Source organism: Schistosoma haematobium, chromosome 2, assembly GCF_000699445.3.
Source record: "Schistosoma haematobium chromosome 2, whole genome shotgun sequence".
Lineage (NCBI taxonomy): Eukaryota > Metazoa > Platyhelminthes > Trematoda > Strigeidida > Schistosomatidae > Schistosoma > Schistosoma haematobium.
In genome coordinates, this window is record NC_067197.1 from 33,741,869 (window position 1) to 33,765,575 (window position 23,707).

Sequence of the window (23,707 nt, forward strand, 5' to 3'; positions counted from 1 at the left end):
CGTTGAAAATTTTCAGAATTCTTAAATCACTCTACCACATCTACAAATGAAATCCTTTGCAGGCAGCCCGTAGAGCCCATGTTTTGCCAATCTTTTGCCAGATTAAGATGGTAAGAAAGACCAACGTCTACTAAAATCAGGAATGATTTTATGAAATTAGTAAAATTGTACATAGGATTTACCTAGACAATGTTCGCTCGATGGAGATAAAACAAAACTGTAATTGAAATCGAATGAATGTAATATTTTTGCACATTAAGACAATAACACAGATGAGCCAAATAGGACATAACAGGGACCGATGGTGGTACATAGTATATTAGTTAATCAGATGTACTGAGAAATCTGGATCTTCCTCACAACGATCAACAATAGTCTTATACATGTAAGTCGATCAGAGTCTTCTTCGCTTACCATCACTGAACCTCAAACATATGCAAATGTCACTCTTTTTAAGTGTATCGGAGAAACTTCTAACGCCCATATAAGGCCAGTCCATAGATTAAACACTCATATAACGATCTATATATAGAATGTAAACGTAAATATACGTCTACACTGCAGAATGAAACATTTCTAGTTTCAAAGTATCTAATATCTTTTAGGCTGAATAAAAACAAATAAAAAGATTATTAGAAGGAAAAGACATTTCTGTGAAGGCTTAGGTCGATGAACGTGAGATTTTTGAACCATTTATCCAATATATGAAAAGTGCTTCTCATCCAGTTTTGTCCAGATTTAGTATTGACACTTGTCTTTCAGCTGTCAGCTAGTAATGTCAACTAAAACTAACAAGGTTAGCATCAGTCTCGAACAATGGTCGCAAAACCGTTTGTTTTGGGACTTTTTTACCATTACATACGTAACCAGCAGTTATTCGCTGTTGATTATAAGCAGTATAAGTAATTTAACTCCCACTGAATTCAAAAGCAACAATATATTTGAACTGATATACCTATGGAAAGTTTGCACCTGCAGTTGCGGTTACATCCTGCGTTCAGAACTGCTACAGATATTTAGAATTTGACAATGCTTTTGCCTGTAAAACCCATATGATTGGGGGATATTAAACAAGTCAAATCAGAAGTCCTAAGTGAAGGAGTTTGAAAATATATTTGCGAAGTAATTGATATATCGAGAAACATTTGATCTAAACTATGTAGTATGAAGTCATAGCACGAAGTTTATACGCGTGTTATGTTGCAGATGTGTGACCGAGAAACTTCAGGTAGGATGTGTCCAGTAAGTTTACTGTGATCGGCATTAATGAAGACTTATGGAAATGTTTATTCTGGCGAATTATTTGCTGCTATACACCCAAAACACATGTGATATAATTCTAAGTGTTATTTAGTGCTTACAATACAAATAATTCAAAGCGATTGAAAGGGCCGTCAGTAGCATTTTTGCTCCATGTTGTACTTTCAGACCCAAATTACATAAAGTTCACAAATTCGGTGAATAAATAGAACAGTTTTAAATATGAAACACTACCTAATTCGAAACCCTACACTACCGGCCTTTGGTTGTAACGACTATATTACCTTTATTTTACCCATTTATTAGAGCTCATCGCTTCGAACCACCTGCCTCACTGGACAGAAGTGCATTCTACAGGCTTACTAAGTTACGATTCACTTTTTCTCATCTACATTCTAACATACGTCACTTTGTACACTTCCATAGAATACAACGTACCTTAGGGCTAGACACAGACATTCAAAAATTCGAAAGTCAAGTCAAACTTGTAGAGAGATGTGGATTACGAATATTTGACCTTGAAGGTCAAGGCGCCATTATTAGGTTCACAGAATGACTAGGGGATCCCCTCATCGATCGCACAAAAAACATCGTCACAAGAATCGTGATAGGTCTCGTTCTCCCTTGGACCAGATTACTGATAGGATTGCTACCAGGCGAGATGATCAATCACCTAGTGATAGTAAGTAAACTTGTATAACCTATTACAACTTATGCTTAGCTGGAGGCACTGGTGTTGATATTTCTCTCTCAGTTGCGGAAACAAAGTAAATATAGGGTAAAATAATATACTTTTTTAGTGCGTTGCGGGCTAAATTGGGTCTTGCTCCTCTGGATGCTGATGATACTTCAAAATCAGAACGAGCAGTAGATAACCAAGCCGATTGCTACGTCCATGCACCAGCTAAAGATATCAGAAAAATAAGGGAATCAGAAGCAATCAAAGAAAAGCTAAATGTCTTGAAAGAGAAAAGGTCACTGTTAGATAAAATTGGGCAGGAAAAACTGTCCACGCCTTCTGCATGTGAATCGGATGTTCAATCATGGGTTGAGAAAATGCGTGAGAAAGAACGAATTCAGAAACAAGCCGAAGAAAGAGTAAGTTCTATGCAGGCTTTGCTCATGTTGATTGCTTTTCTAGGCAAAGCTTTTGTCTGAGATTGACGATCAGTTGGCTGTTTCTGAGTTTGTAGAGTCACGGTTGATTCAAAATGGTAAAAAGTACAAGCCCAATGATTTGGTCGGTCTTCGCGTTGAACACAGCTCATCCCGTTTTGTTGACGGTCAATCAGTTATCTTGACGATTAAAGACTCAGGTTTGCTTGGAAATGTTTTAGTTCATAAAGTCTTTTACATGTAAATGTTTTTGGCTCACATGTATTTACTTGTATCATTTCAGATATCCGATGTATATATTAAGTCATTGTGATATTTAGTTGTCGGCTTGTCATTACTGCTTGTCGCATTTTGTCTTTTTACGGTTTAAATCTGTATAATAACTTGTGAATCGGTCACTGTAGTAGTTTTCGTTTAACATGTTCACTATCTTGGTTTAAGCTTGTTGCAGACTTCAGTTTAAGAATTAGTCTGTTTTTAGCCTATGAATATAGTCCTCACCTTGAGTGATTTGTTTTGTAATGCGCTTGACTTACAGCCATGAAATTGCAAGTTCAAGACCCATTCCATCTGTTTCGGTCCTAACAGTTTAGTGATGTCACTTTCTTTCACTCGAAGTGTAGCTCAAGCATAATTGTGTACTTATTGAGCAATCTACAAATACTCATTTGGAGATCTGCTATTTGGAAATGTTCCAATACTATTATTTTCAGCAGATTACTAAAAAATCAAACATTTTCAGTGAGACTATAATTTATGGACGACCTTTGAGTGACGCTAAAAAGACCTTGAAAATGTCCGCCTACATACTACGGCTAAATGAGGGCTATAAACTAGTGTAAGGAATTAAGATTAATATTTATGTTTAATAGTTGGGGTTAGGCTTTAGGTTTGGGGTTTTTATTGTGAACTGACATCAGCTATAATATAAAAACTATTTAGCCAAATGAATGAAGTTCGCACCGAAATTCAAGACATGTTATTGTAAATCTGATTGGTTTGTCCATAAATTATAGTTTCTCCACATTTTCACTGAGCTTGTTAGACAACTCGTGCTTTCAATCCATCAAGTGTTACTAGTAGTACCACCCTGAAAAATAGCTCGCTTGTTTCCCTTCATGTTTTATGTTAACCGCTTATCCAGGCTTGTAAGATTTGAACCCCATGTAAAATAACTAAACGAAACTCGCCACTTCAAACTAACCTACAATGTAATTTATTTTATTTCTGAAGTACATATACAAGATAGATGCAGTCATTTTGACTTGCTCTATGTAATACATCCGTATTAGCAATTTCTTGTTCATCAGTAGTTTCAGGTTAAAAACGGGAGGGGGATTCTGGCTTTTTCGTTTAGATTCATCGTAGACCTACTGGTGAAAATAACGCTCTCGTCGACTGAATTTTCGGGCATTGATCTCCTACCAGGATGTCCACTTATCGACTTAGAATAGGCAGATGATATAGTCCTGTTTGATGAAGACGCTGATAAAGTGCAGTGTTTTGGTAGCACTGAGCAACAATCCCTGAATGTTCGGGATGCGCTTCTCCCTTTCTAAATGCAAGTTGTTGCTCCAGGACTGGCCTGTGTCAACGCCTGAACTAAGGATAGAAAATGAATTAGTCGGACACGTTAACAACTTCACTTATCTTGGAAGTCTGATCAGCCCTAATAGGTTGGTGTCTGACGAAATCTCAGCACGGGTTCGAAAAGCTCGTTTGGCTTTTGCCAACTTGCGTCACCTATGGCGAAGGCGAGATATCCGTCTATCCGTTCTACTTTACGGCTGCGAAACGTGGCCATTGAGAGTATAAGATACTCGTAAGCTACTAGTATTTAACCACACATGCCTTAGAAGTACTGCTCGCATCTTCTGGGATCACCGGGTAAGTAATAGTGAGATTAGACGCACAGTATTAGGGAACGATGGTAAATCAGTTGATGAGGTTGTGAATGTTCATAGATTGAGATGGTTGGGTCACGTGTTACGTATGCCTGAACACCGATTATCACGACGCGCAATGGTGACTGGTGTTGGAAACAGCTGGAAGAAAGTTAGGGCTGGCCAAACTCAAACGTGGCATCAGTGCTTGAAGTCACTAACTTGTAGTGTGAGTCGTGTTGGTAGATGCAGACTACTTGGTTGGGGTCCGCGTGACTATCGTAACCAATCGCTGGAGACTCTTGGTGACATGGCTCAGAATCGATCATAATGGTGTAGGTGCATATACTCTCTGTGTTCCCTTAAACTATGAGATTAAAATCGCTTCATATCTTTCTGTACCATATCGTTATATGCAGTCTTTCTTTAATGTATTACCAGCATTGAATTAACTACTTCTATGAATCCGGTGTTCACCTTGCTGTGCTAATGAGGGGTAGCAACTTGGATCGATGCATATATGTGCCTGGTCCTACGTTGTAGATGACTGACTTATGTACTTCACCAGACAGTTCCTTGCGAATGCTGTATATTCATTCGAACGTATAAACGATGTTAGAAATACTAACAGTCGAACTAAGATTTCAGGAAGCTATCGATTCTTTAAAGTAATGTGAGTGTTGATTGACACAAAAATATTCATATGATCTTACCAAAACAGAAACAACTTAAATATATAACGATGGATATTAATTTATGGTGAGCGTTGGTTTGCAGAGAAGAAATGATTTATTGACATCCCTAACTTTATTTCAGTCTAATAAGTATCGTGTATTACTGTAAGTGATGACTTATCATGCCTAGCACATGACTAAACTATCCCAATCACTATATACATATAACACCGTTAACTAGTTCGCCTCATCTAGAACATATTGTATAGCTTCTCGACTGCTCTCTCAGTGGTTCCGGTACATGACTCAAAGACACTATCGACCGAATCTTGGATGATCTTGAAGAGCTATTTGAATATGTAGTTTGATACACCACCTGTGGTAAATATATTTTACGAAAACTTGTGTTCCACATTGTTTTATTGCTGATATACTTTTTACTGCAATTTTTTCAATCTTAACTCCAGATAAGTTGTGATTCAGATTAGTGTTACAAGTAACTTCTGCTTATTTTATTTATCATTCTGGAGTTCCATAATAGGTTACTTTGTATCGATCAATGTAAATATTTCTCAAATACTTAAAATCTATGCTATATTACGGGTGTAGAATAATTTACTGACTTCTATCGTGTTTTTCTCGGAGAATGAGTACCATGTAAAAATACTCATTATAAACCACCACAACTTGACTTCACTGTATTGGTGAACTGGAGGTTCTGAATTTATTTCTACTGAGAGTAATTCGAAATCTGTTTCAATCCCCATAAATGTTAACCTCGCTGTGTCATTATTTTAATCAACATTGTAGCGATCATAGGTTCAATATTTGTAATTTTCGCCTTTTAATTTAGGTGTTTTGGATGAATCTGAAGACGTTTTAGTGAATGTAAATATAATTGATGATGAAAAAGCTGATGTCAATAGAGAAAATATAAGAAAGACTACCGGTCTGGCAGGAATTGAAGACGAAGTGGATGAGGATGTACTTCTTGGTTTACGCTCTAAAGGTGTTCTAAGCAAGTATGATTCAGAGATTAATGGCATTAAAAAAGACCACTTTGTTATTAATTCTGATGGCTCTTATAATACAGAGAATGAGCGTTTATTGAAACAACTACAAGCTGAACTGAAAGAAGGACGGGTAAGTATATATTCAAGATTCATGTACATACTAATAAATTTTTCTCATGTTTAACATATTGCCGTGTTTGTTTGGATGCATCACCAACTTATCTTAAATGTTTCATTGTTTGTTAATAGATCATTTTAATCCCATTTCAGCAATCGTTGCCTGATACTGAGCTTCGTATAGCTTCTGAGTACTACAGTACGGAAGAAATGGCTGCGAAATTTAAAAAGCGTAAACGTCGTATCAAAACTATTCGTCAAGCACTGACTGCTGATGAACTTTTGAGTGAATTGCCAGAACAATCAGGGTCTTCTGATTTAGGGAGCCGTTCAACAGTTAGAGAAAAACGCTTAAATAGTAACATCCCATCTGCAAATGACACGTTTCCGGCTGAAGAATTTTCTGCACAAATAATAGATGTCAAAGGTATTATATGTTTTGCTGTTTTGTTACCTTAATAGTTTAATAAGTACATTTAAATAACATTTCATACTAAATGTTACTTTTCAACTTATGAATTTTAGTATCGTTATGATTTTGAATCGATTTAACTAACTGAAAAACCTATAGGCTATACTTTGTAACATAAATAGTCAAAATACAAACATTTATAGCATTCAATAGCCTGTAATGTCATAAAAATTAGACTAAAAATCAAAACGACTATTACCATTCAACTGTAACTGCGAAACCAACACTGTTATTTCACAACTATGTACTGAAGATATTTCTACACTTAAAATTGTATCATTACCTTAAATTGAAAAAACTTTTATAGCAGAGTATTATTTGACAATTCCAAATCCTAACACATCATTCATTTAGTAGACTTTTGGGCAAGTGATTCTACAGTGATAAAAATCTAAGTCTCCATCTATAGAAGGGCTAGGCTGATAGCTATTTATGTAAAAAGTTGTTATTGTTACTTGCTCCAACCTTTTTATCTTCTGTGTCAGCAAATGCGTGACGGATTCGGTTTTCGATTAGTCGAAACAGTTGAGTTATACGAAGTTTGATTACACATGTGTGAAAAGTAATATAACCCAGTGGTATGGGAATGATGCGTATTATGAATACTAACAGCTTCTCTTTTAGACAAAAGAACTAAAATTGTAGAATAATAACGGTTGTGAGGGAAAATCCCAAATCATACACTAATATGTCGTTTACACACACATATAATGGATGAAAGAAACGACTCCAAAAAAGCACTGAGGAAAAAAACCGAAACCCGTGTAAGTAACTTAAAAGTTTGAAAAAGCTTATTATTTTCCAATAATTTTTATCGTTTTGGAAGTGGATGAGTTAGCTATTTGTCAACTTGCAAACTCATGTTGGTACTACACAAGCGAAATTATATGTGTATAATTACTTTCTGATGCTAGGTTTCAATTTGTCACAATATAAACTACAGAACACTTGTTGATCGCTTTAAAATAATCAGTTATTTCAAATGTATGTTTTGCAATTTCTTTTTCTCCTATACTCAGACAGTTACGAAGAATATTGGTCTGCAGCAGATCATATCGATGAACCAGATGAGTTGAGAAGTGAATTAGAGAAAACTATAGGGCGAGTCGTGCAATCGAAGTCACGGGTTGTTTCTAAACCGGAAGAAGTACGTCAATTTTTTTATGACAGCATTCTCGTGAAATGTAGAGATTGTATAATATTAAAATGAATAAATGGGACTTAAGAAATTAGGCTAAATACAAGCTAATAGTGTCCAAACTAATGCCAAGTATATTGACTTTTCAAGTGTTTCTGAATTACATTACGGTTAAAAATCAGTGTGATCATGGTTAAACACGATTGATATGATCCATTGTTAAGCTATGACAGCACTTGAATAATTTCTATGTCTATTTAAAAACCATTTTTTAACTATTACTTCATATAAACTAAGATAAGATTGATTCTCTTCTCACTATACTTTTTGCATTCAAAAGATTACATCACAACTCTTAGCAAAAAATATAGCTACTCATTCATCCGAATCCGTGTCACAGTCACTTGCGTCTGATACATTGACAAATAATAGCAAAAAGGACAATGTTGTGTTCGACTCTACTGCAGAATTTTATAAGTCAATTGGTATTGGTTTTCAAGAAAGTATGAAAAGAAATACTCGTTACAATCAGTTCTTACAAAATCAGTCTAGATTACAGAATAATGGCGGAGCAGTTGGTACTAATGATGATGATAATACGAGTTCATCACCTACAAGATTGCCGTATAAAGAGGGAGAAGAAGAAGAACGAAAACTTGATTATGATTCAGAAGGTAGTTATCGCATGAAAAGTGAAGACTATGATACAAATTATGACGATACAAAGTTGGAAGCATCAAGTAAGTTTCTATTTTCCACTTCATCTATGAATGTTTATTTTTTAAAAATATTTAAGAAATTTACGTATCAGCCATTGGAAAAGAAGTGTAATCATCAAATAAAACAATAGAGGGTAGATTGCAGTTTTTTCTTTTGGAGATAACGCTACCGTCATCTTACTTTTCAGAAAACAATCTTATGTCAAGAGATTCACTTGTTGACTTAATATATCCCGATAACCTAGTTCTATTTGGTGAAGATATCGACAAAATAGTTTGTGATAGCCTTGGGTGATGTTTGAGATGCGATTTCCTTTCTCTAAATTCAAAATGGTGCCTCAGGACTGATCTGCGTCAACCCTAGGCTAATGATAGCGAGTGAAGTAGTTGAGTGCATCAACCACTTCACTTGTCTTGGGAGTCTGATCAACCCTAGTGAGTTGATACCTGATGAAACGTATGGACGCAGAAAACTTGTATGATTTTTGCCAACTTGTGCCACTTGTGGTTTAGGTTAGGTATCAGTCTACCAGCTTCATTAGTTCACTCTCTTCTACCTTATAGTAATGAAATGTGGCCTTTAAAAATACGGGATATTCGTAGTTCACTAGTATTCGATGATAAATGCCTTCGAATCATTGCTGATGTATGTTGAGACCACTGACTGCGCGATGTTGAGTTAAGGCAGGGTACTAGGTAAGGGTCGCGTATCGTTTGACGAGGCACTGCATGTCCATTGATTACAGTAATTGGAATACATATATTACCTATACCCTGCAACCATCTACCTCGGTGCGCGATATTATTTGATATAGGAGTAGGCTGAACGAAAGCTAGGGGTGGCCAAACCAAGTTGTGACGTAAGTCCATTAAGTTACTGACTATTTGATGTGTATATAAGTTCAAACTACCTGTTTTGGGTCCGCACAATTGTTGTAACAATTGGTTAGAGACCTTGGATGAAATGGCTCAATCGTTTACAAGGGTGCAGATACATCCACTCTTTTTCTCTATCAATCGTTTATTCCAGTTCCTCTTCATATATACCTTGCTAGTCTGTCGTTTCGAGCTCTCTCCTTAACACTTAGTTTTTCTCAACATCATTGCTGCTATATCAATTCACTTTATTTTTCTATCTTATGAGTTTCATTCCGATGTGCTAATCTGCTGTGATAACTTGAACTGATACACATATGTGCCAGGTTCCAAGTTTTAAATTACTGATTGACAGTTTATTTCTCTCTATGGTGTTGCTTCTATGTTGTCGTTTAGTATTTTTTCTTAAGTAGCGCTCATTAAAGTCAACTATGTGTATAAATAGAGACGGGAATAGCATATTTATTTCTTTTATTTCTAGACGATCGATGGCATACTGTCGGTAATGATATTCTTGGGAATTCGACTCGAACAGTACCGAAACCAACAGTCAAAAAATCTGGGCAGGAACATTTTAAAGCAGAAAATACTGATATACATGGAGTTTTAGATGATGAACCACGTCTGGATTCAGGAGTATTTTCAGCCATTCGGTTGGCTGAGAAAAAAGGTTATATTGATAAAGAAAAAGAGAAACGAGTGAGTTAACTTCTTACACTTTAATCGATGCGAATTCCTCTTCAATTTTTAAGCATAATATTATATTCGCAACAGTGCTCAACTCTATTTGTTGTTTAAGCTAACCATTTTTATTATCTGTACCCATTCCTTTTATCTTTGTTTTTCTAGACTGGTTCTGGAACTATGGTCAATCTAATGGCTAAACACTTTGTCCAAGAAGATATACGCTATGATGATATTGATGCGAAATTTTACAAGCGTGATCGTTACTCTGGTCCATTATCAGATTTTAAAGAGTTAACGCAATATAAACCGGATATTAAATTAGAATACGTTGATGAGCTAGGACGCGATTTAAGTGCTAAAGAAGCTTTTCGTCAATTAAGTCATAAATTTCATGGAAAGGGTTCCGGTAAGAATAAAACACAGAAACGTATGAAAAAAATCAATGAAGAGTTTGTAAGTTTATGGATTAATTATTAATTTAAACTAACATGTTTACCAATTACAGGTTTTTTACTATTCGATTTAAAGCGATGTTTTTTTACATCATGACCGTTAATACTATTTGACCCACCAAATTGAGCTAGACAGATTTGTATCTGTTGCTTGCAAGGCTAGTAATTTTACAACTAATTGATTGTAAATATCATTTATAGGACCAATAAGTCAGAACGAGTAGAACATTTTGTGATTATTCATCGATATTCGTGTATATATATGTGCGCTGGGATTGTCCTCATATTTTCACGCCTAAGTAAGTGGTTTCCTCAATGGGTTATTCCCTGAACCTATGAATTAAAGGTTTAATTTAGAAGGTATTTGATCGAAATGTCAATAATTCACTGCTTCACTTTTTGTTATAAACTTACAATCGTATGTTAAAATAATCCAACCCACTTTCAGTTTTATTCTAAATAGAAGTTCGTAATATTGTTCATAACTTGATATAAAATTGGTGGTACTCGATTATGCTTGTATTCCTATCACTAAATAAACATGGTTTAACCGCGGCGTTGGTGTGACCTATTAGATACTAGGTAGAGATAGTAAATCGGGTAATAATATTACGGACTTTCGTCCACTGATTTGGTTTCGAACATGTTTTTTACACTAAATGCATGATAATACGTTGGTTGAAGACTAGGTGTGGCAAAAAAACATGGTATCAGCACTTTAAGTTATGGAATCTTGGATGTGTGGCATTCAGTTGAGTCATTTGCTCTTCATCTTGTTAATTTCATGTCTGACTGTGCTGATGTAAGACATGGCAATTTTGTCGAGGTATATTTATTTCAGGTTCCTATTTGTTTATATCTGGTTAAATATTTAACTGGCAGTTGTGAGTGAATTTCATAGCAACATATTTTTCGGAACTAAGCACACTAATTAAAATACAAATACCTAAGAAATTTTAAGAAAAATAGTTTTTGATCTATCGTCATGTTCTATAATGTTGGTAGATAAAAGCGGTAGTGAGACTAAATGAGAAACTTATTTTCGCACAAAAATTCACGATTAAAAAATGTGTGTGTTATGTGTTTGAACACTAAAGTGCATAAGATGTTGACGGTTGATGTTCAACGGAATTATATAAAGAAGAAATAAATATTCCAGTTTATTCAACTGCTATTTTGTTTTTAGTATTTCAACTTTCGGAATTAAGTTGTACTTGCTGACGAATCTATTTCCAGATCCAAATTTTAGTAAAAGTCCCTTATGGATTGCTCCTCACCAAAAATTGAAAATTTACGTCATTTAAATTTGCAAGTTGGTTAAGTGAAATTTTATAAAGCGAACCAAATATTAAAATAGTTGAGATATAATGATATTTTACGACATACTTGTCTCTTCATTACAGAACTACATTAAAGATACCCAACGATCCCTGAAGATTAAGAAAGAGATTTACAGGAGACTTTTTAATGTTTCTAGAAAAGGTCATTATACAAACAGTTTTACTGGTTTTATACTGTTCATATGACCTTGGAATATAGATACGAGATTAGTTGTTAAAAATAAAGCTTGTTCTTAAATAGTCAAACGATAAAAAAATTCTGAAACGAGTTGGATTAGTGATTCTCCGAACACTAAAAGATTTTGTATGAGGGGGTTAATTTGTCGATTAACAACAAATTAATCATAGCATCGCTCTCAACTTTGTAGTAGTCTTAGATTTCAATAGACCTCCATAACATATTACTAATTGTTATAGTAAAGGTGTAGACTATCCGTTTCACTTAATATATAAAATAGTCAAAAATGTTTAAGTTTCTTACCGTTTTATGCTAAAAACCGTAAAAAATCACTAGCTATTAAGGACAGGAGTTTTGTAAATATTATAACTAGCGAAGTGTCTACTTTTCCGCAAAGTTTACCTCTTTGGAGAAAAGCTGTTCAAAACAGGGATGTTTACAAAGATAATTTCAAATTCAACAACCATTCTGTGGTGACTAGGGACTAAATTCAAGAGGTAATTCTTAGAGTTCTATTAAGAAGCATTAAGCATTGGATTTCAACCATGTCGGTCGTCAGTCAAATATTACTAATGGCAATGGATAATGGGTCATGCAATACTTGCATATAATTGGATGCCAGCTCAGTTTTCTGAAGTTTGGACACTTGTCAAGAGGCTTGGAGGCCTTTAGTGCGATCCTTGGTGTAGTTACATAGTAGGACGAAATAGATATTCAGTGCTTCCTGGTTTCAGTGGGCATCTAAGTAAATTTAGCCTGTAATGTAAAACTTCAAATATTAGATTTTATTTCATTTTACTGTTTAAAATGTTGAAGTTTTTTTAATTCTTCTGAGTCATTATAAAGTGATATATTTTGTTAGATCTCTCTGTGCCACAGCTTAAGAGAAACTTTAGTATCGAATTGGTTGATTTTTTAATCCAAGTTCGTATTTTCCTCAATGTCATTTCAAGTATATGTACTTAGTATTTGTTTTACGAAGTAACATCTCGTCTTTCAAGTTGTTTTCACTATTTTAATTTTTGAAAATAATAAAATATTCTTTTCTTTCTATTATGGATTTAGCTTCTTAAAGCCAGCACCAGTTCAGATACTCCACTGGGAACAGTGAACAAACTGAATAAAAAACTAGAAGCGATGTCAATGCCTTATGTAATTTTGAGTGGAAAAAATGCAGCTGTGTAAGTTAATTCATGTTAGGATACGTGTTTTCGTTGCATTTTTGGTTTGATTAATTACTTTAATGATGGTGGTATAGTGAACGAGAACACCAGCGGAGACAACCAAATGTATTTGAACACAAAATTACAGAGCGTCTTAGTAAAATCTTAGAACCACATAGTAAATACTTGATTCGCAAAATGTCAATCAATCGGCTCAGACTTCACTGTTCTTTCATTTCCACAGTAATCATTCTCTGTTCTCGTTCTCGTTTCTTAGATCTTATTAACCATCTGCTGCCAGACATTGCACTTTCGACTGATGATACATACTACTTATATCTGTCGACATCAGTAGCACACACCACAATGGAACTGTCTCGTCCGACCTAAGTGTGAAAACAACTCTGACCTACTTACTGGGTATATTTGGCGATTTCAAAATATCATGTATGTAAATACAATATAACGAAAATTATATATATGAGCTGTTTTTCACGTAACAGAACAGATAAATAAACAATGAAACTACAAGTCGTCAATTGAGTGACCAGTTGTTTTTCACTTTCTCCAACTGTAACCAAACCTTATATTTTGAAAGAAAGATACCTCATTAAGAAGCCAAAGAAAAGTGATTACAACAATTGCAAGAACAACAGAGGCATCACAATACTATCAGTACCAGGAAAAGTTTCAAACAGAATGGTGTTGAGCTGGATGAAAGATTCAATAGATACCCAACTTCGAGATCAACAGGCTGGTTTCCGTAAGGGTTGATCGTGCACGGACCAAATCGCGACACTACGTATTATTCTTAAGCAGTCAATTGAGTGGAACTCGTCACCATACATCAACTTCCTTGACTACGAGAAATTATTTGACAACGTGGATAGGAGAACCTTATAGATCCTCCTTCAGCATTATGGTGCACTGAAAAAGGTGGAAACTTTCACATGTGTGGGCAGTATCATTGATAAACAAGAGGGTTCTAAAGTAGATGTGAAGACACAGATTGACAAAGTGATGGCAGTACGTCTACAAGTGAATAACATATTGAACTCAAGACAACTGTCAGACAACATCATAGTCAGAATTTTAAACACTAACGTTTAAACAGCTCTATTGTACGGAGTTGAGACCTCAAGCATTACGACAACTATCAAACAGCTGTCTATGCAAGATAATCCAGGTCGATTAATCGTATGCCATCAGAAACAACGTACTATGGGAGAGAACAGACCAACTTGCCGCTGAAGAGGGCATTAGGAAAAGACGCTGCAGATGGATAGGACACATTACGGAAACCATCAAACTGCATCACTAGACAACACCTAACTTGGAATCCCCCAGTCGAAAGAAAAAGAGGTAGACTAAAGGATAAATGGGGATGGGAATTGAAGCAAGACATTAAAAAAAGAAGAACAGCACTTGACAACAGTTGAAAGAAGAGCTTAGGACAAAATTGGTTAGTGAATCCTGATGGATGTCGTATGCTTCTCCAGTATTATATATAAAGTAATAAGACTGTCAATAAACAATTAATGGTTAGGGGAGACCAAAGAAAAAGTAACGACTTCAATGTTCGTCGATTGGGTTATGATTACGTCAATCAGTAAAATTAAACATGAGAGTTGTGTGGTAAAGTAATAGTTACTCTTGAGTAATGTTTTTTTTTTGAGAAAACAATTTGGCAATTTTCTTATAAGTTGTGAATTCAGCAGATACAATTTTATTTATCTATACACTTTAGTAGGATATCATATGTAGTCACGTTTGTAAACTGCTTGGAAAGTGATTAAATTTTTTAACCTACATTTATATTTTATCATTGTGACTACGTATCTACTCTCATACACATTGTTTAATTGGTGTACTGTTTGAAACGTAATCATTAAATTCCTTTAACTTAATAAGGCATCACTTTCGGTCCAATTGGAACAGTTACACATTAGCTCTTATCATTATTTGTCACGGTTTGTATCTTTCTGTTTTTGATGTTAAGGTTTGCAATTGATCAATCTCTATTGGTCTATTCAGACCTTGAATAAATTACCTCAATATTATCATATAGTCATTCAGCATGAGTTATACTTGACTAAGTTGTTAGTAGCTCTTAAGTCGTAATCCATGTTCAAAGTCTCCATTTCAACCAACTAATACCAACTGAATATTTAAATTTTCAAACGAGTAAATATCCGTTTGATAAATTTTGTCATACAGTTTCTATTCCACCTGTTTATATGATAATAATCTAGTTTGGATAATTCGACTTTTTTGTAAATAATTGAGTTTAGATTCACGAATAGTGCATCTCGGATTAAGAGTACAAAGCATCCATTTAAATCATATGATCATTTAATCCATTTTTGTAACTTGTTTTCAACTACTTATATCACTCAGTAGTATATTTTTATATGTTTCAAAGTGAATTGTGTTTATTTTATTATAGAAAGAAGCTGACGAAATAATTAACAGCAATAGTAAACAACAATTTGGATGTCATATTCCATAGTTGATATCACTTTACCTGGCATCGATACAATTGTTCATTTGTAATGCGAATCCCCCACTAACCATTATTTTCTCACTTTTTTTCTGGATTGTTATTTCTTGTGTACATACATAATCAATTTTTAAATAAAAACTCTGTTTTATTAATCTGCCTTTAATATTGTTGCAATATTGCTAAATTGTCTTGATCGTTGACGTGTAACATTAATGAAATCCATGTGTCAAGATGAATTTTTCTCTATTCGTCGTTTGTGACATACGTTAACGTTTTTGTCGTGGATGAATGGTTAGGTTTACAAACACTGAATCGAAAAAGCTCAGGCCTCGTCGATAATGTTTTGGCCATATATTCTAATAATTCTTCCCTTAGTATAGTTATGTAAATATCCAAAAGTTTGTTTCCCGTGGAGTAGAAAACCTACTTATTTAAAAGATCTGTCCATTTCTCCATTTTTGCTGGAAACTCCATTAAGTATGTTTTTAGAGGTAACTATTTATTCGTCTGGATACGCAGGGGTTGATCATATTATGTATGAAAACCTCAACTACTTTGTGTTAAGTTGTATTATGTTTGAGGCGTTTCCTTTAGGTATTTGAGACATTTACGAAACTTCAGTGGCAACAAAAACCTTTTTGATATAATGACGAGCAAAAATTCAAAATATATTTTGGAGGTTTTCTATCTCTCATGACATACCAGGTCGTCTAAGTGACATTTTCATCATAGGATTTCAACCGTTTGATACCGACGGGTTCCTGAGAATATGGTAAGATAACATGTTTGTTACCAAATTAAGGAGTCTGTTTTAGTCACTTTAATGCCATTATCTAATCCTATTGTTGATGAGTATAGAAAATATCTGGTTGCTTGTATTGTCCGATACTATATATGATCAGTTCATACTTTATCTTGAGATCGTATGACAGCAATTTCTCTCAGTGATTGTCTGTGTAGTCAGTTTTACTAATTTTGGAAGTATCGGCTCTGGTGTGTCATCTTGTTTATTGTTTTCGAATTACATATTTTGTTTAGTTATCGGCTAGGCAAAATTCATCCCTCTAACAATAGTAATCAACTTTTGGAAACGGTATTTGTAGAGTGAATGATTTAAAAGCAGAACAATAACATGTTTGAAGTTTTTACTGTTAGGAATAAATGATGCTCAACGAAAATGCATAAATTAGGAATGAAGTTTTGTAACTGATTGATCACTGGGTGATGGTCAGTGTCATGTGTGTCAGGTCCCTCTTAGTGCAGATCGAATGCTATCGACCAAGTTGCAATGTGGCCACTAGTCTAGATTACTCGACATTGAAGGTTCGTTCATTTTGGCAACATACGGGATTAATTCATATTTCTTTGAGTAATCTAAATATTTTTATAACACAAAATTTAGTGAGAATTTGATTTAAAAATGTATATTTTTATTGTTTTTCAATAATAGTTTATTCACTCCTGAAGGCTAGCACGTAAACAGTACAAGAGTGTATGGAAACATATTTTTTAATCAAGCATACCTTCCTCAATAAAGTTTGAACTGACATAGATTCAGTCCTCAGAGTGAAGCGCATTTTGATTCAAGGATAATGTTTATAACACGTTTTCTTGCTAGATTCTGAAAACAAGAAAATGAATTGTTATGATTAGTAGTTCCGAATGCAAATGTATCTAAATCATATTATCTTACTTGTGATTCAAATATTTTGACTTGTAACCGATTTTATGAGAAAAGGTTTTTCAGAGTTCAACAGGAAAATCATTTTGTTACTATTTCTTTGTAGGTAAACCTAAACAGTTTGAAAAATCTAGAATTATGTATTGGTTGTGCATGCCATTACCTCTCAACACGTCGCTGCATGTGTTAACACTAATAAATAGATCAACCAAGTTAGAATTATAATACGAAAACATTCTTAAGTCACTAGTCATTGACCTAGTTTCAGAACAGCTTTTAGGATTTTGTTTAGATGACGTAACCGTTGGGACTAAATCATAATAATATTGCGATATATTTTACTAATGGTAAAGAATGGTGCTATCTTAATATTATCAATTGTCTGAATCCGGAAGTGCAGACTGTCGGGAACATATAATTAATGAACTTGCCGCTATATTAAAAAGTCTACATTTGATTCTTTGCATGGTCTTGAGTGTATATACAATCATTGTCATACTATTTTCGTACCTCTTCCAAGTAAAATACAAAAAAAATGGAAGAAGTTCTGTTTTAATTGAGACCATGAATTGACTAATGTTAAACCACAAATGAAGACCTGGAAATCCGTTTTGTCCTGGTCTGGGACTCTTCAGCAGTTTGCATGCCCGATCCCGTACGCGTGATCTGCGGTATTGCGTGCGAACGCTTAACCTCTAGACCACTGAGCTGGCATCCAACGGTGTTAATGTCTAAGTTGATATTACACGACCATCCTCTATTGTTTCCAGTGAGTAACTGTTTCACACCAGACACGTTGAACTGCACTGGTCACGGCTCATCACTAGAACTCTAGGAAATCCATCTTTAACCTAGACACTAGTGAGCACATGATAATTATCAGTATAGGACTGTGGAGATCGTTGAGTTTTGGTTGAGATCATGAGTGGTCGCGCAATATCGTGGATTGGTAATATTAATAGGATTAATTTCTTATGTAAATGGGATAGTTAAAATAACGCATTGTATCACTGGGTAAAAAAGAGAATTCAGAAAAGAAACTTCCTTTATCGACGAAATCATTTACTTAAACTGATTCAAGACTTATTATCAAATGAGGTTACGCAATCATCAACGGGTAAAAGGAGAATATAAGGATGGAAATTATTTTACTGGTCAAAATTACGAAAAATGATTGTCCACTTGACAGTTATGAAGAAAAACGACAAACATAAGTATCATAATAATAAAAGCTGAATAACAATCATGAAAAACTGTTTAAAGGTAATAATAACTGATTACGGTTTAAAATTACGAAACATTTAAAAAACCCAAAATATACTACTGAAGGAAATTAGGGCCAAGGAAGGATGAGAGATTAGACGTATGAAGTTTGCACGCAGAGTTCAGACTTGAATTGGTGGATTGTCAATGCCTCACTAGTAAATAAGTTTTTGATTCGATCTCTATTCTGTCTAACTCCTTTGGTTGTGTAGATCAGGTTGAAGGAACAGGATTAAAATGTACATATATACATAGAGAAATGAATGTATCGTCATATCAATTAAGCGACTAACATTAAAGCTAGCAGGATGAATATGTGCATAAGCGGTAAGCAATACTCAAGCATACATGTTCATACAAGCGAAACAATAATAAAAGTACAGTGGTATAGATTATTGTGACATGTACATTCAGTGATTTTTGTAACGACAAAGTAAAAACCGTTTTTTCTTATTTGTCACACTTTATATGTAACCACATTTATATTCAATATCTATCGTTTCTTTGTATCAATGGTAAAGAAACGGATAAAATTGTTTGGTTATATATATATATATATATATATATATATATATATATATATACTACCGAGGTTGTTGAAAATATGAAACGCTATCTCCGCCGTCTGTTCTTCTGCTTTATTGGCCACAGCTTTTGATTGAAGATTATCATAGTCTTATAACATCCTTTTAGGCCTTCCCACACTACGTTGGACTCCAGTTATCAAATAATGGTTGATATAACTAATTATTTCGAAGACAAACCATTATTTTAAACTTGATACTAACAGATTAGATCCTCTAGCATTATTTTCTAGAGGATGTCATTACTAACTACATGCCTAACCCTCTTTTATCCGGGTTTGGGAGGACTACGTGCAGAACCCTGCTCTGAGGACGAACAAACCAACTTCCGATTGATAAGGGAATTTGGAAAAGACACTGGAGGTGGATAGCTCAAATATTACGGAAATCATTGGGCTGCGTTACAAAGCAAGCGTTAACTCGGGATCCTTAAGGCAAAAGAAAAAGCATTGGGAATCAGAAGCAGACATCAAGATAATAAATAGCACTTATTAAAAACTGGGAGGGAGGTCCCCGGTCGACGGCCTATGGCTCACGAGGCGCAACAGTGTAGGTGAGTAACGCTTATGTCCTTTATCAATAAACTTCATTAGTATACATTGCCTAATTAAAAAAGTAAACTAAACACGAAAAGCATAATTAGGCTGAGTAATTTTATTTACACCAATGTAGTTTAGTATTCTTGAGATAACAAACTAACCGCAAAAATAAAGATGAACAGCCGTTATATCATTGAGGATAGTTAAGTATCACTACCCTAAAACAAGTCCTACTAAAAAGTTCAACAGAGTGGAATAAAATTCACCAATATTTTATCCTTTGGGTGTCAAGTATTGGACGTAATGGTTAACACGCACCCAGGATAAAATATGATACTGACATACAGTAAGAAAGTATGGCAAGCCTGCTGTTATGATCTCTTATTACGACTCAGTTACTCTTATTGCTTAGTATTCTTTGGACAGTTTACTTCACTCGACAAGTCCCCAAATCAGAACACAGTTGAACAAGAACGTAATTATACTCCAAATAAAGAAGGTTGAATAGAAGTACGAATTACAATAAAAACGCTAGTATATTTATAATTTTTACACAAGATTTTAGTCTTCTCCAAGTATCCGATACCGCTGATTGGCTAAGAGATGACCAGCCGAGAAGTATTCTATACCGGATCCCGTTGCTTTTAGTTGGTCAGTATGACGAACTCAAACTTCTGAGTCAACTGAGACTTCGTAAACAACATTACATTTCTTTTGCAGGATTCGACCAGCTGTCCATGTAGGATGTGCGCAGCGATAATCCATAGCAAGTACTTTTTGACCGACAGCGAATAATTGTCTTTGTACCTCATGATGTCGATGGAATCAGATCCCCATAGATCCGTTCTGTTGAGGCTCAAGAGCTGGTATCGGACGAACGTGTTCGTGTTTTTCTCCTGAGTAAAGCTTCTATTGGAGAGACCCCGTTGATCGTTTGAGGATTTGGTGTAGAACGAAAGATAAGCAAGAACCTCTCCAAAATCTCTTGATTTATCCGGAACATCTTTAAATCTACTAACAAAGCATTCAACTTGGCCATTGGATTGGGGATGAAAATGTTTAGAGATGAGTGATTCCATCCACCCGACAAAATTCTGAAGTAGTAGGCGTGAACTGTGTTCCATTGTCGCTAGCTATTAATTCTGGAACCACGAAACGACTGAAAAGTTGATGTAGCCTTTTGACTGCGAAGCTTACAGGCCGTTCCATGAGAAAAATTTATGGCCACTTGCTGTATGCATCAGCTACAAAAAGGTAACTCAACTGAGGGACGATTCGGTATAATTGGATGCGGAGACTTCACGTACTTGTTTTTTCGGGAGATCTCCAGAAGCCGAGTAATACTGAATTGTGACTAATCATGATCATGGTATAACTCCGCCTGTAGCCCTCATAGGGTTACTGCCGGTCCCAAGCCCGGGTAAAGGAGGAGGGCTGGGCATGAGGTTAGCGTCCCCATCCCGTAGAAAACTAACTCGCTAAAAAAACGCTTACCAGAAAAAATAATTCAAACCATTTTAACTCTGCCCTGGGAGTTAGAAGGTCTTCATTTAGAAGAATTATGACGCTTCATGGTGAAAGCCGAGCTCCTTCAGAAGCCACGAGGCCGATGCCCCTCCTAACAACCAGAGCAAAAAATTTTATAGGTACATGGAACGTTCGAACAATGTGGGAAACCGGGAAGACCAGTCAAATAGAAACGGAAATGAGGAGATACAACTTGGCAGTACTGGAAATCAGCGAAACTCACTGGACCCAAGCTGGACAGAAAAGGCTAGCTACGAGAGAGATGCTGCTATACTCCGGTCACGAAGAGGAAAATGCTCCACACACTCAGGGAGTCGCTCTTATGCTGTTCACAGTAGCACGAAATGCACTTGTAGGATGGGAATCTCACGGATCCAGAATCATCAATGCATCATTCAAAACAAAGAAGGAGGGGATCTTAATGAATATTATCCAATGTTATGCACCCACCAATGATAGCAACGACGACATTAAAGATCAGTTCTACGAGCGGCTGCAGTCAATCATTGAGAAATGCCCAAGGAAGGACCTAACTATTCTGATGGGAGATCTAAATGCCAAAGTCGGAATAGACAACTCTGGATATGAAGATATCATGGGACGACATGGACTGGGAGAAAGATTTGCAAATCTATGTGCATTCAACAAATTGGTCATAGGAGGCACAATATTTCCACACAAGCGTATACACAAGGCTACATGGATCTCATCGGACCACACTACAGAGAACCAGATAGATCATATTTGCATCAAAAAATTCCGAGGGACAATGGAAGATGTGAGAACCAGGAGAGGTGCTGACGTAGCTTCAGATCACCACCAAGTTGTAGCCAGTTTAAAACTGAAGCTAAAAAAGAACTGGACAAGTGGACAAACAGCACTACAAAGGTTCAATACAGCCTTCCTTCGAGATATTGACAAACTCAATGAATTCAAGATAGCTCTCAACAACAGGTTCCAAGCCTTACAAGATCTACTGAAAGAAGAAGAAACTAATATAGAGGACAACTGGAAAAGTATCAAAGAAGCCTCAACTTCAACGTGTCAAGAGGTTCTGGGCCTAAAGAAACACCATCATAAGGAATGGATCTCTATAGAAACACTGGACAAGATCAAAGAAAGGAAGAACAAGAAGACAGCAATTAACAACAGCCGAACACGAGCAGAGAAAGTCCAAGCACAAGCTGAATACATAGAAGCAAACAAACAAGTGAAGAGGAGCATTAGAGCCGACAAGAAGAAATACGTGGAAGAATTAGCAACGACGGCAGAAAAAGCTGCTAGAGAAGGAAATATGAAACAGCTTCACGATACAACGAAGAAACTAGCAGGGAAATACAGTAAACCAGAGAGGCCGGTCAAAGACAAAGAAGGCAAGCCAATCACCGAAATTCAACAACAGCGTAACAGATGGGTAGAATACTTCGAGGAACTCCTGAATAGGCCGGCCCCAATGAATCCACCGGACATCGAAGCAGCACACACAGATCTTCCTATAGATGTCAATCCACCAACAACGGAAGAAATTAGAATGGCCATCAGGCAAATCAAGAACGGGAAAGCAGCAGGACCCGACAACATACCAGCTGAAGTACTGAAGTCAGACATCGAAGTAACTATAAACATGCTTTACCTTCTATTCAAAAAGATTTGGGAGGAGGAATAAGTGCCGATGGACTGCAAAGATAGACACCTCATCAAGATTCCAAAGAAAGGAGATCTGAGCAAATGTGAAAACTACAGAGGCATTACACTACTGTCAATACCAGGGAAAGTCTTCAACAGAGTGTTTCTGAACCGGATGAAGGATGCAGTAGACGCCCAACTTCGAGATCAACAAGCTGGATTCCGTAAGGATCGGTCGTGCACAGACCAAATTGCAACACTACGGATCATCGTCGAACAATCAGTTGAGTGGAACTCATCACTATACATCAACTTCATTGATTATGAAAAGGCATTCGACAGTGTAGATAGGAGGACATTATGGAAACTTCTTCGACACTACGGAGTTACTGAGAAGATTGTCAATATTATCCGGAACTCATACGACGGACTACAGTGCAAAGTAGTGCATGGAGGACAGCTGACAGATGCATTCCAAGTAAGGAACGGAGTCAGACAAGGCTGTTTGCTCTCTCCCTTCCTCTTTCTTCTGGTGGTCGACTGGATTATGAAGACCTCGACATCTGAGAGAAAACATGGAATACAATGGACAGCTCAGAACCAATTGGACGATTTGGACTTCACAGATGACCCAGACCTCCTACCGCATACACACGAACAAATGCAGATAAAGACAGCCGGTGTATCAACAGTCTCTGCATCAGTAGACAACAACATAAACAAGGGGAAAACCAATGTCAACCAATATCAAAGTGAGAATCTTCAATACGAACGTCAAGGCAGTTCTACTGTATGGAGCTGAAACTTGGAGAACTACAACAACCACCATCAAGAAGGTACAAGTATTTATAAATAGCTGTCTACGCAAGATACTCAACATCCATTGGCCGGATACC

The 23,707-nt window shown here is 35.9% G+C and overlaps 1 protein-coding gene across 1 annotated transcript; it reads left to right on the forward strand.

Annotated features, from left to right (window-relative positions):
• The first annotated feature begins 1,776 nt into the window (after positions 1-1,776).
• Positions 1,777-15,994, forward strand: SART1 (U4/U6.U5 tri-snRNP-associated protein 1). The gene is made up of 12 exons (XM_051215003.1): positions 1,777-1,942; positions 1,982-2,027; positions 2,061-2,358; positions 2,402-2,576; positions 5,787-6,076; positions 6,217-6,490; positions 7,555-7,682; positions 8,014-8,413; positions 9,750-9,967; positions 10,118-10,408; positions 12,991-13,106; positions 15,535-15,994. The coding sequence occupies exons 1-12, from the start codon at positions 1,813-1,815 to the stop codon at positions 15,551-15,553; spliced, it is 2,385 nt and encodes a 794-aa protein (XP_051068190.1). The 5' UTR covers positions 1,777-1,812; the 3' UTR covers positions 15,554-15,994.
• Positions 15,995-23,707: the final 7,713 nt, after the last annotated feature.

What these genes read in the sequence shown, in the direction of transcription:
- SART1 (XM_051215003.1), top strand. Translation starts at nt 1,813, where the DNA reads ATGACTAGGGGATCCCCTCATCGATCGCACAAAAAACATCGTCACAAG. An exon ending in TGATCAATCACCTAGTGATA is followed by an intron (nt 1,943 to 1,981) that starts GTAAGTAAACTT and finishes ACTTATGCTTAG; the next exon opens with CTGGAGGCACTGGTGTTGAT. An exon ending in TTGTTTCTAAACCGGAAGAA is followed by an intron (nt 7,683 to 8,013) that starts GTACGTCAATTT and finishes TGCATTCAAAAG; the next exon opens with ATTACATCACAACTCTTAGC.